General features: G+C 48.7%; 1 protein-coding gene across 1 annotated transcript in view; it reads right to left on the bottom strand.

The window, feature by feature from the left end:
• LOC113406791 (mesenteric estrogen-dependent adipogenesis protein-like) overlaps positions 1 to 11,456 on the bottom strand; it is a 23,191-nt gene extending 11,735 nt beyond the window's left edge. The window contains exons 1-2 of the mRNA XM_026653506.2: positions 11,119 to 11,456; positions 1,927 to 2,036 (exon numbers count right to left, since the gene is read on the bottom strand). Of these exons, the coding sequence (XP_026509291.1) occupies positions 1,927 to 2,036; positions 11,119 to 11,372 (364 nt within the window). The 5' untranslated portion in view covers positions 11,373 to 11,456. The remainder of the gene's footprint in view (positions 1 to 1,926; positions 2,037 to 11,118) is intronic.
• Between the last annotated feature and the right edge of the window lie 1,862 nt (positions 11,457 to 13,318).

Genomic DNA, 13,318 nt, shown 5'->3' with positions numbered 1-13,318 from the left:
GGGGGGGGGGGGGGGGGGGAGGTTTCTGGGGCTGGGTCTGACCCAGACCCAACTGTTCTTTGCAGAGGAAGAGGAAGTCCCCCTTTCCCCCACCTCCAATCCAGCCGGGACTAGCAGTTGAGCCCGGGGCAGGTAGGAGCCACCAGCTGGGGCATCCCCATAGGCTTAGTTTGATAGCTATTTTGGTGGGGTGGAGGTGGCACAAGATCGCTTGGTTCACTGGCTCTCTTCACCCCCACCTGGAGTGGTATCTGGGCTGCTGGTGCTGCGGAGGCTGGGGATATGCGACAGTCTGAAGTTGACAATCAACTTCAGACTGTCGCATATCCTTGATGAGTGCCCACTGACTGACAGCAGGGCAGGTTGTGCATAAGCATAGAAGGCAGTGGGGAGGGGAAGGGGCCTGGGATGGGGAAGAGAAGTGGATAGAGGAATGGGGGGAGGGGGGCAGCAGGAGCAAGCACCAGGAATATTCTTGGCCCAGGGCCCAGCTCCAGCAATGTTTGGGGCTGGGTCTCTCCCTTGGCCCCGCCTTCCGCCCCCGCGCATCCCCCGGGCCATTTAAAACAGCCCGGGGGCTCCACTCACCACTGGCAGCGCAGCAGAGCTAAGCGGCTTCCTCCTTGCTCGCTCCACATGGCTGCCAGCCCCTCCCTGCAGCCCCTGGGCGGGGTGGGTCTGTGTCCTGCCCCAAGTGCCCCTGCAGCCAATGGGAAGCTGCGGGGGCAGTGCCTGGGGGTAGCAGCACATGGAGACTCCCGGCCTGCCCTGCCTAGGAGCCCCAAGTAAGCGCTGCATCCCCCCACCCCCTCCCAGAGCCTGCACCCCCCCTTCAGCTCCCCTCCCATCCCCAAGCTCCCTCCCAGAGCCTGCACCTCCACCCCCAGCCCAGAGCCAGCACCCAAACTCTGTCCCAGAGCCTGCACCCCTCACCCCCTCCTGCACCCCCACCTCTTGTCCAAGCCCAGAGCCTACACCCAAACTCCATCCCAGAGCCTGCACCCCAGGCCCCTTCCCCCACCCAAACTCCCTCCCAGAACCCAACCTCTCACCCGTCCTGTACCCCAATCCCCTGCCCCAGCCCAGGGTCTGCACCCCAGACCTCTTCCCCCGACCCAAACTTCCTCCTAGAGCCTTAGGCAGGTGGGAGGGAAGAGTTTGGGGGAGAGGGGGGCAGAGTTTGGGCACCACCAAAATTTCTACAAACCTGCTACCCCTGCCACCCCGCGCGGGGCAGGGCGTGCCCAGCGCACATAGAAGGGGAAGATGACTGGTACTAGGACCCAGGGGGTTGCATCCAACTGCAATCAGCGAGCCGGAGTGCCCCTCCCCCCCATGTCCTGCCTCTGTTTGGGGGGCAACACCCCCTCTGCCTTCCAAACTATGCCCACAGATGTCTCCAAACTCCCCCCCTCCCCTAACACGGTGATTTACCTCTCCGCTGGCTACTGTGGGTGCCTGAAACGATGCGCCATGCTGCTGGGGAGGGGTGCGTGACCACTCTTGCAGATTCCCTTTACTTCCCTGTCAGAGAGGGATTTTTGTGCAGGGAAGCAAAGAAATCTGTGAGGACATGAATTTTGTGCATGCATAGTGGTGCAGAATTCTCCCAGAAGTAAATAATCCACTACCATAGAGGGTAAAAGTATTCAAACTCAAACTGTCAGCATTAAATACTGCTGGATATTTTGTGGATTTTCTGGGGAACAACGCCTTGTAAGAAGGGTGTAAAACATTTTAGCCCAACTGAAAATTATAAGCAATTGAAAACAGTATTAGAATGGAAGCTGTCGTATCCCAAAAGTTCAACACAATGGGCCAGATCCTATGCCAATCTACATCAGCTGGAGGATCTGTCTCACCCTTTATTTTTAATCAAGCAAGTCTAAACACGAATAATGAAAAGGAACTATAGAACATACATACCTTTTGAGGAATAATTTTTTGTTCTGACATTTGTGAAGAATACTAGTGGTCTGCTTAGTATAGTTTCTCTGTAGTCTTTATAATCACGATGGCTGGTGAGTTCTACATCCCTGTTAAAAATCAATTACAACATTATTAGCTACTCTCTTTGTAGAGTACATTCTTAAGTATAATTTTATTTTAAAAAAAATCTAATTTGATTTCTACTGTTCAAGTTTCCTTTCACATAAAACCATGGAGAAATGCAGGGGCTTGAAGAATGATTCAGTTACTTCATTAAGGATGGAGACCAGCATTTTCAAACTGAGTGCAGAGGTGGGCAAACTAAGGCCTGCGGGACCCTCCTTCCTGGCCCCTGAGCTCCTGGCCCAGTAGGCTACCCTGGGCCCCTCCCCCACTGTTCGCCCTCCCCCGCAGCCTCAGCTCGCTGTGCGGCTGGCGCAATGCTCTGGGTGGCGGGGCTGCGAGCTCCTGGGGGTTGGATGGGGCGGCAGGGGGCAGTTAGGGAGAAGGAGTGGTTGGATGGGGCAGAGGTCCCAGGGGGCAGTCAGGAATGAGAGGAGAAGTTGGATAGGGCAGCGGGGGGCAGTCGGGGCGGGAGGTCCGGAGGCGGTCAGAGGACAGAGAGTGGGGGTGTGGATGGGGCAGGAGTTCCGGGGGGCCTTCAGGGGACAGGGAGGGTTGGATGAGGCAGGAGTCCTGGGGGGGCTTTCAGGGGGCGAGAAGCAGGGGGGATTGGATGGGGGCAGGGGCCGGGCCACGCCTGGCTGTTTGGGGAGGCACAGCCTCCCCTAACCAGCCCGCCATACAATTTTGGAAACCTGATGTGGCCCTCAGGCCAAAAAGTTTGCCCGCTCCTGCTCTAGTGGCTAAAGCTAGGCATCTAAGTAAAATACATCTGAAAAACCAGGCTATTTTAATTTAGATGCACCACCGTTTGAAAATGTTGCCAATACTGTAGATTTATTTTAAAAAACTCATGGTATTAGGTGTTTTCCTTAATGTCTCTACTTCTGGAATTATGAGATTATGAATGATTCTCAACTTTCATTAAAATAAGTAAGTTTCTAGCCTTCATAGTTGGAGAAAGATTGGAAAACAACCCCAAATACTCAAAAACCAGAAGGTAAATACTAAAAACCCTCTTTAAAAAAAAAAAAATCACATGATTTTGAAGCCAATCTCATGCTTTTGGGGAAACGGACTCATGGGCTGTTGTTTTTTTGAACACTTAGGACTGACAATACTGGATTGCTTTTATGTAATTCCACCTCTCTTTGTAATAAAACTACAAAATGAAATAAACAGTTACAAATATAAAAAGCACGGGAACACTTTTCTTCATCCCCCTCCCTCAAAACAGACTGGAAAATGGGTAAATACAGCTGTTGCTACATGAGATAACAGGAAAAGGAAAATGTTTGGGGACTAAAACAATATAATTACATCCAAATCGGATTCATTTAAATCTCAGATCATAGCCACTGTGAAAGCAGCTCATAATAATTTCTCACTATCGGTCTTCTACAGACTGTTGTAAAAAAAATAAGTAATAGCCTTAGAGCACAAGGTGTGGTCTGTTTTGTAGAATGTATTTGGGCCTTTGTGGCAAGTGTGATTTTAAAATATCTTTTCTAGCCATCTGATTTTTGGAATATATAGCAATGTGTAATTTAAAGTACTGTATTTTTCTCCAATTTTTCAGCCCTCAACATGCGATTTACATCTGATTAGCAATGTTTACACTCACGGTGCAGTTTATATGAAAAAAGAAAAAGAAAAATCCTTGTCAAGAAAATACAGACTGCCCTGACTACATGTTTGATACAGCAAAAACACAACCGAAGGAAACACAACCGACTACAAAAACACAACCGAAGGAAAATAAAATACCACACCTACTATACAACTTTTCAGACTCTCGTTTTCAGTATGGAAATTTGACTATATTGTAAACAAACTGCTTTTGCAATCATTTAAAGCCGTACGAGTTATAATCAAATATACAAGAAATGTTTCAAATTAAACTTTGTACAATTGACTCAAAGAAAATTGTTACAACCAAGTTATAAATCTCAGAAAATAGAAGCTTAACATGGAAACACTAACAGACCTGCAGCAATACAGCAATGTGAACCAGAGGTATTTTCAAATAATTAAGTTGGGCCTTATCAAAGGCGCTGGAACTAAGGGTGCTACTGCACCCCCTAGCTTGAAGTTGTTTCCATTACATACAGGGTTCACAGTTTAGTTCAATGGGTCTCAGTACCCCCGCTATACAAATTGTTCCAGCATCTCTGGGCCTTATCTACACTAACAGCCACACTGGTACAGGAAAAGCACTTTTTTTTAAAATAGGTGGTATAAGATTATTCCCGTTCAGTGAATAAAAAGCTGTACCAGCAGAAGTACTCTTTGACCAGTGTAACTGCATCTACACTAGGATTTTTGCCAGCATAGCTATGTCATACCCAAAAAATTACCCCTCCCAACCGAAATAATTATGCCAGCAAAACTCTGAAGTGTAGACCTGGTCTTACTGGTTTTAGGAGATGGGGGGGAGGGAGGGAGAGAAAACTACCAACTTCTTTTTCCTACCAGAACTAAAGAAGTCACTTTTTGGAACATGCAGGGATACATTGCAGGATGCGGGACAGACACAGGAAAGCTGGGTTGGGAGGCAACAGAACAGGCTGCACACTGACATGAGTCACAGTTCTGGCTTAGATCCCTCTTGTGTAGAATTGGGTATTACAGTGGAGTTGGGAGAGTTATTTTTCTCTTAGGAGTTTGTAATCTATTATCAGTTACGTGCTCGTGTGCTCAGCACCTTACAAGACACAAATAAACAGCCTCTACTAGACATTTATACCATTGTGAGTACAGACAAAAGCATCAACTCCAAATCAAAACTACAAACAGTTCAGGTAATTCATAACACATTAAGGCAAGAAATTTGGGTGCCTACATTTGGGATCCTAAGTCCAAGTTTAGACAGTGGCCTGATTTTCACGGATACTGAGCACTGACAAATCCCACTGAAGTTAGAATACGAGGTGCTCAACACCTTTGAAAATTAAGCCACTAGTACTTTAGTGCCTGAATGTGGATTTGAGACTAACTTTAGGCACTCAGCATTCACAATTTTGGCCTCAGGTAATTTCCAAAGGCAAGTGCAACCTAAGTTTTGAGAAGAGACAAACCAATTTAACAAATCACTGAGTAGGTGCTTCTCCCTCTGTACTTGAAAGAATCATGTAATTTTTGCATGGTTAGTTTCCTTCCCCAGAAATAGGATCATAGAGATTCCTACATGCAAGGTGCAGAAAGTTTGAGAGCAGATTCAAACTGGGAGGCCACCGGGACATACGAAGGGAGGGAGAAATGTAAGACTCTAGGAATGAGGAACTCAAAGTACCATTCAAAGTCCACTGCAATCCATAACTGCCCTGCTTATCTTTGTATGCAGTGTTAGACACTAACATTCATGAACTGCACAGAGACACTGGATTTATGGTTTATTACAACCATCTGTAACCCACTAATACCTTATTCTTTGTCCTATGACTGCAGAGGTGTTAACGGACCGCTCCACCTTGAATGGCCCCTTTAGGATATGTGCTAACTACCTATGCTAAACAATTTGTTCCATCTTGTATTTAGCTGTGACCAGGGCCGGCACCAGGCACCCAAGCTGGTGCTTGGGGCGGCACGGCGCTCCGGCCGCCGGGGAGAGCGGGGCCACAGCCGGGCTCGCTGCCCTCCCCCCAGCGCTCTGGCCGCCCTCCCCCGCACGCCCTCCCCCCGGCCGCCGGGGGGGGGAGGGGGGAGCCCCCACCAGGGCTCGCCGCCCTCGCCCCGGGGCTCCGGCCGCCCTCCCCCCGGCCGCCTGGGGCGGCAAAAAAGCCAGAGCCGGCCCTGGCTGTGACCCTCAGAGTACCTTTCCCAGACCCAAAGAGCTCTGTGGGGCTCGAAAGCCTCTCTAACCAACAGAAGTTGGTCCAATAAGAGATATAGCTCCCCCACCTTGTCTCTATCTTTTTGAACACTCAAAAACGAGGGTTCTTTTTCTTTTTTTTCCTCTCTTTTTTTTAGAACTTCCCCCCCCCCCCCCCACCTTTATGATAAGAGTTTGCTTTGGACTTGACACACCTAACTGCAATTTTTACTGTTTCCAAACCTTCCAAGTCCTGCTTATTTAGAGGTCCCTCATTTCAGCCTAATTGTAAAGGCAGTTTTGGTTTAAGTATTATGTTCTTTTGGTTGAAACAAAACAATTTTTTTTCCAATGGGCCATTTGACAGATCTGCTGGCCCCATCCAAAACCACTGCTCTTATTTGTACACTCAAATCCCAAGGACTTTCAATCACTATTTTACAGACTTCCATAAAACTACATGGCCACCTTCCCCCCACTCCTCCCAGTGCCAGAGATCATGGTGCCCTCACTGGGTTGCATTGTGCCCTTTACCCCAGGGTTTAGAGCCAGGACCACCTTTCCTCCCTGGGCTGCAGCTCTTTTAATTATACTCCAGAGGGAATTCTGCATCAAAATATTAAAAATTCTGTGCCAAAAATACTAAAAATTCTGCACCTAGTATTTTAAAATTCTGCAAAATTCTGCATATTTTATTTGTCAATAAATAAATGTGAAGGCTCCGGCCAGGGCCGGATTTTGACATTCTGAGGCCCTAAACTATGTCAAGTGTAAAGAGGCCCCATACCGTAAAAAAAATTTTTTTATCATCACAGAAAGGACATCAAATGTATAAAGATGAAAACTTTATATTTGCATATATACAAAGGCAAAGTTGTAAAAATAGAATAATCTAACTAAAACAAATGTCTTGCAATATGCCTGTTTGCATTATAAAATAGTTTCAAATTAACAGTTTCATCTGATTTCTTAATTAGTAGATATGAAAACTTTATATCTACAGCAACACAAAAGCAGTTAAAGTTACACAGACCAGCTTACTTAATGGAAGCAGTGCAACCTGCAGTAGGTCTGTTTGCACATCACATTAATTTTAACACAGAAATTTAAAACATTTTCTTCTGTGATTTTTGGAGAGCAAAGTCATTGATGATGTCCTCAAACAATAAGCTACGGAGTTTGTCACTTTTGAGGCACAGAATGCTTAGGGCAGATTGCCTAGAAAATGCTGCAAGAAAAGCTGACATCTCTTCTCGTTCGCTTCTCTTATCCCTGTCTCCCTCAGGACGACTAATTTCAAATAAATACCTTGGGCACACAGAGTGACAACAAGCTATATGCGCGAAAGAGAAAAAATTTACCAGAAAAAAAAAAAAGACTGGTAATCTCTGAACAGGCATTGAGAAAGGGAGGAAAAACTAGCCTATATTTAAGCAAATATAATGACTATTATAGGCCTCAATAGCTTATAAATCAGGGGCACTCAAACTGGGGGAGGTCAGGACCCCTCAGGGGGTCCCAAGGTTCTTACATGGGGAGTTGTGAGCTGTCAGCCTCCACCCCAAACCCCGCTTTGCCTCCAGCATTTATAATGGTGTTAAATATATTTTAAAAGGTGTTTTTAGTTTATAAGGGAGGCGGGGAGATCGCACTCAGAGGCTTGCTATGTGAAAAGGGTCACCAGTACAAAAGTTTGAGAACCACTGCTATAAATCATACAGTAACTCCTCACTTAACGTCCTCCCGGTTAATGTTGTTTCACAATTAGGTCGCAGACCTATTAGGTAACATACTTCTTTAAAGTTCTGCAATGTTCCCTTATAACATTGTTTGGCTCCCCCGACTCTGCCCGCCCGGTGCTCCTGCCGGGGACCGGGTCGGGGCATGAGGGCAAGCCCCCATGCCCCTATCCCAACCCCCAGCAGGAGCCCTGGGCAGGCAGAACGGGGCAAGGCCCTGTGCCCTGACGCCACTCCCCGGCCACTCCCCGGCTGGAATGCTCGGCAGGCGGAGCAGGGCAAACCCCCGTGCCCTGACCCCGCTACATGCCTGCTTCAATCAAGCTTCACAATCATTGGTGAGTACAGTATTAAATTGTTTAAAATTATTTAAAACTTATGCTGTATATGTATAGAGTGTCTTTTGCCTGGCAAAATATTTTTCCCTGGAACCTAACCCCCGCTTTACATTAATTCTTATGGGGAAATTGGATTTGCTTCACATCGTTTCGCTTAAAGTTGCATTTTTCAAGAACATAACTAGGACGTTAAGTGAGGAGTTACTGTATATGCACATAGTTTGAAATAACTTGCTCACCAAGTACTCAGAATATTTTGATATATATGTATATCTTCCTTCACTTCTCTCAAAACCTTCTATTTATCCTTTCGTCAGCACTCTGATATTTACTGTGAAGGTTCCCAAAACTGAAGGAGGGAAGCCAACACAAATGTATCCTCCTCAAGATCCACTTGACCCAAGTCCATAAGACGTTCAGCTGCAAACTTAATCATGTGAAGTATGGATAGCGCATGAAGCAGAAAACGGCGTGCATACTAAAATACACAATTGTACATATGTACAGATCAAAAGAAGAAAACACACTAACACTTAAGCAAATGAAGGAAAACAGGAGCGAAGGCACTATATGACTCAGCATGCTGGACTGTAAACGAAAGATGGCAGCCTTCTGGCTATTACCAGCCAAGGGGGACGCTAAACATGACGTCACTCCTAGGATGAGTCCCATAGAGTATGAGCTTGGCAGGATTGCTTCACGACACTACAGTCTCTGACTTCACGTTTTTCCAGGTTTCATCAGCAGTGATATTTATTTAAATAAGTTATGAAGGCATGGTTAGAATTTCACCAGCAGCACCTGGCCAACAAAACACTACCCTAGAAGACTGATAGCAAACTTACTCCTAGAAATACTAATTTTACAAGTGCAATTATCAGGAGGGTTTTCAGCCCTGGCCTCCCACCTATCAATAATAAACAATTAGTGAAGGGTAAGGGTATTTGTGTATTTGTCATATTTGAACAAAAGTGTCTATATTTAAAGAGAATCTTCTTTTTCCCATATCTCCTTTATTTATCAACTGATTTTGATAAAATTTGAAGTGGAGTCAGTTTTTTCTTTTTTAGAAGCCCCTCATATTGTGAGGCCCTGAGCTGTAACTTAGTTACTTTAGGCCTTAATCCGGCCCTGGCTCCAGCATGGCAGAAGGGAGCACAAGCCACTGGGTGCACAGAGGTGGGAGATCACCCTGCAGCACCCCTGGGACACGAACTCCGCGATGAGGCTACACCTGACCCTGACACAGCGCGAGGGTCGGGACTGCCCCAGAAACACCCTGGGGCCCTGCCTCTCCATGCCAGGTGCACCAAAATAGTGAGCGAGCAGGACAGAGTCTCGTAAGCCCAGCCCTGGTCCAGGTGTGGAACAAGCAGGCTCAGCCTGGCGGGATCTGAGTGTGGAGGGGCTTAGCAAGGGAGGGATCCAGGTGTGGGGTGAGAAGGTTCTGTGTGGGATGATCTGGATGCAGACAGCTTGGTGAGGGGTCCAGGTGCATGGGGGATCAGGATGCACAGGGGCTCATTGCAGGGTTCCATGTGCAGGGGAATGGGACCTTGCAGGGGGGTCCAGGTGAACTTGGTTGGGGCTCAGTGGGGGTGTGGGTCTGGATGTGGGGGGATGAGGCTTGGTGGGGGGGGTTGAGCACTGGGGGAGTGAGGCTTGGTGGGTCCGAGTGCAGCTGGTTGGGGCTCAGTGGGGTGGGGGTCAGGGTGTTCCAGGTGCAGGGGCTGTAGGGCTCCTTGGGGCACAGATGCTGGAACTAGGGGTGCTGCCACAGCCCCTGGTTTGAAGGGGTTTCCATAATATACAGCGTTTACAGTTTGGTTCAATGGCTCTCAGCACCCCCACTATACAAACTGTTCCAGCACCCCTGCATTCGAGTGGGGGTTTGAGTGTGGGGGGGCTCAGCAGGGGACTGTCTGGGTGCAGGGGACTCTGGATGCAGGGGGTGGGGGTTAGGGTGTAGCAGGAGGGTTCAGCATGCACAGGGGTTGGCGGATGGGTGAGCAACTCCCCATACTGCATGGCTGAGTAGTGATGGGGGCAGGAAGCAGGGGGGGATATGCAGAGCTTCCTGCAGCTGGGTGAGGTTTCTGGGAGGTGGGTCTGACCCAGCTGCTCCTTGCAGGAGAAGAGGAAGTCCCGTTCTTCCCCCACCTCCCCAGGACTAGCAGCTGAGCCTGGTGCAGGGTAGGTGCTATTGGCTGGGGCGTCCCCAGCCCCATGCTCATTTACCTCTCCACCGGCTACTCCAGGCCCCCGAAACTATGCATTTGCGCTGCTGGGGAGAGGTGTGACTGCTCTTGCAGCTTCCCTTTGTTTCCCCACCATTTCTCTGCAGGGGACATGAATTGTGCATGCGTGCAGTGGCGCAGAATTCCCACAGGAGTAGAATTTACACTCGCCTTATGCCCTTTGTCCCCATCCTCCCTGCACTCTGAAGCTGCGGTGCTGGACATGCTCTACATGCCCAGAGAGTATGAAGAGAAATTAAAAAGGCTGGGACTGTTCAACTTGGAAAAGAGACAACATGATAGAGGTCTATACAATCTTGACTGGTGTGGAGAAAGTAAATAAGGAAGTGCTATTTACTCCTTCACATAACACAAGACTTAGGTCACCCAATGAAATTAATAGGCAGCAGGTTTAACAAACAAACAAAAGGAAGGATTTCTTCACACAACACAACCAACCTGTGGAACTTGTTGCCAGGGGATTTTGAGAAGGTCAAAATTATAACTGGATTCGAAAAAGAATTAGATAAATTCATGGAAGTAGATCCATCAATGGCTATATCCAAGCTAGTGAGGGATGCAACCCCTGCTCTGGATAGCCCTAGCCGCTGCCTGCCAGAACCTGGGAGAGACGGGGAGGGATCACTAGCTGGTTGCCTGCTCTGTTCATTCCCTTTGAAGCACCTGACATTGGCCGCTGTTGGAAGACAGGATACTGGGCTACCTGGACCATTGGTTCTTACAGGCAGCACCCACATCTGTCCCCTAATGCCCCACCATTGCACAGGGCAGGGGAAGGGTCCCAGGGAGATGAAGTCTGGGGCAGGGAGTCTCCCTGGTAAGGTCCCCAGCCCAGCGAGGGAAGGTTGGCGGGGCCTCTGTAGGGGCGCTGCAGAGGGAGGATCCGGGATGGGGCTGCCGGAGCGGGCGGGGCTCGGTACCTCTTGCAGTGGCCGGTGAGGCGGCAGTGGCGCTGCCCGTCGTGGTGCAGGGCGCCATCGCTGAGCACGGTGAAGCCGCCGGCGGGCCGGTGGCGCGGCGGGCGGAGCACGGCCAGCTGGTCCCCGCGCAGCTGGAAGCAGTCGGGCTGCAGCAGCAGCAGCTGGCGCAGCGGCAGCAGGGCCAGCTCGCAGTCGCAGGTCCGCGGGCCGCGCAGCTCCCCCGAGGAGACGGGGCTCGGGCTGGGCTTGGCCATGGAGAGGACGCGGCAGCACGCGAGACGGGAAACTGGCCGGGGCTCGGTGCGGACAGCAGGGTTGGGGAGCCGGGCTGCGGCCCTAGGTGCTGCCCCCCGAACTGTTCCCGCTTTATATATCCCCCTGCAGGCTCCGCCTCCGGCCGGAAACAACAGCCAGCAAATGCCGCTCTCTCCTGCAGTGCCCCGCCTGGCTCCACAGTCCACCCGGCCTGCGCCACAATGACAAACAACCCAACCCCCTCGCTCCCTCGGCCCGGCTCGCCCTATGCACTTCCCCATTGCCCCCAACGGGGCCCTGCCCCCTACACTCTCCATTGCCCTCAGCTGTGCCCTGCTCCTCACATTCTCCTCACCCCCTCTCAGCAGCTGCGTTCGTCCCCTCATATGCTCTCCAGCGGGGAACAGCCAGGCCCAGAGGGCCCTGATGCAAGAATAGGTTATCCCCGCCCTGCCCCTTCATGAGTATGAAATCTAACATTTTGCTTCCCTTTCCCATCCTGGAAAATCAGAACATATACCCCTCTTATCTGTACAAGATGTAACTCATCTGCACACAGAAATGTTCTGTTTACACAAAAAGAACAGGAGTACTTGTGGCACCTTAGAGACTAACAAATTTATTTGAGCATAAGCTTTTGTGGGCTACAGCCCACTTCTTGCATCTGAAGAAGTGGGATGTAGCCCACGACAGCCCATGAAAGTTTATGCTCAAATAAATTTGTTAGTCTCTAAGGTGCCACAAGTACTCCTGTTCTTTTTGCGGATACAGACTACACGGCTGCTACTCTGAAATCTGTTTACACATTTATACAGAATGCTCACTGGCAGTGATGTAGTGCTAAATTTTACAGTGCAGGAGCCTTGCAGAAGTTACCTCACATTGGTAATTCTGTCCCAAGTGAGATAATCTCAAAAATGTTGTATGAGATATCATAAGGTGAAGCACCATATTGAAAACCTAACAGTTTTCCAGCAAAATTTTATCTAATTGAAAGTGTGCACAAGAGACTTCACATATTCGTAATAAATACATATATTGTATCAACATAAAACATCTGTAACTCAGCTTTTGGATGCCAAACTTTAAAATAAGTAGCAGGGCCCATCCAAAGCAGGCATGTAGTTAGTCAAAAAGTCCAAGGTTTTCAGTCACCAGTGTATGCCTCTACTTTCAAGTTAGTACAACACTACTGGAACTAAATGCATGGCGTTACATAGCTACAAAAGGGGAGTAATTCAATGGGGCTCAAGAACCCACAATTTTGCCTATGAAAAAAACTTGCAATCTGAGCACAAAGATCATTTGCGTTGCATTCATCAATCATGTGGCTGGGCATCAAATGCAAACAAGTGTTGTCACAAACGTTCAGACCACTTTTGAAAATGTGGTCTCTGTGTCACAGAAACCAAACAAAGGATCCATACTGCCATGCAATTAAAAACAAACTACATCCTCAGTGCTTTTTGGAGATAATGATAACTAGTCCATTTTGCATTACTAAGTCAGGACCTTATGTTACCAGATTTGCCCCTTACTTTGGAGTATGCTCATTTATTCGGGTTACTTTTCTGGGGAAGGGGATTCTGTAATCCTATCAATGTACTGCTTGTGTCACTTGTGTTTTCATATGGAGCTCTACTTCTCCCTTCTGCAAGTCCCCTCCCAATGGAGCTATCCTGCAGGACCTAGGTTCCCTAGGGCTGGGTTACTCCAGCCCCAGAACCAGATGAACACCCACACACACACACATACGTTAACAGAGCAAGTCTGAGCAGACCGGGTCAATCAGCACTGTCAAGCTGACCCCTTATATGTCTCTGGACTCACTGGGCTGGATGAAGCAGCACTTTCAAGCTGACTCTCCGTATATGCCCCTGGGCTCCATGGGCTGGGTCAAGCAGCACTTTCAAGCTGACTCTCCGTATATGCCCCTGGGCTCCAT

This window comes from Terrapene carolina, unplaced genomic scaffold (assembly GCF_002925995.2).
Source record: "Terrapene carolina triunguis isolate 2854851 unplaced genomic scaffold, T_m_triunguis-2.0 Scaffold139, whole genome shotgun sequence".
NCBI classification, from domain to species: domain Eukaryota; kingdom Metazoa; phylum Chordata; order Testudines; family Emydidae; genus Terrapene; species Terrapene triunguis.
This window is presented reverse-complemented; position numbering and strand designations above follow the sequence as displayed.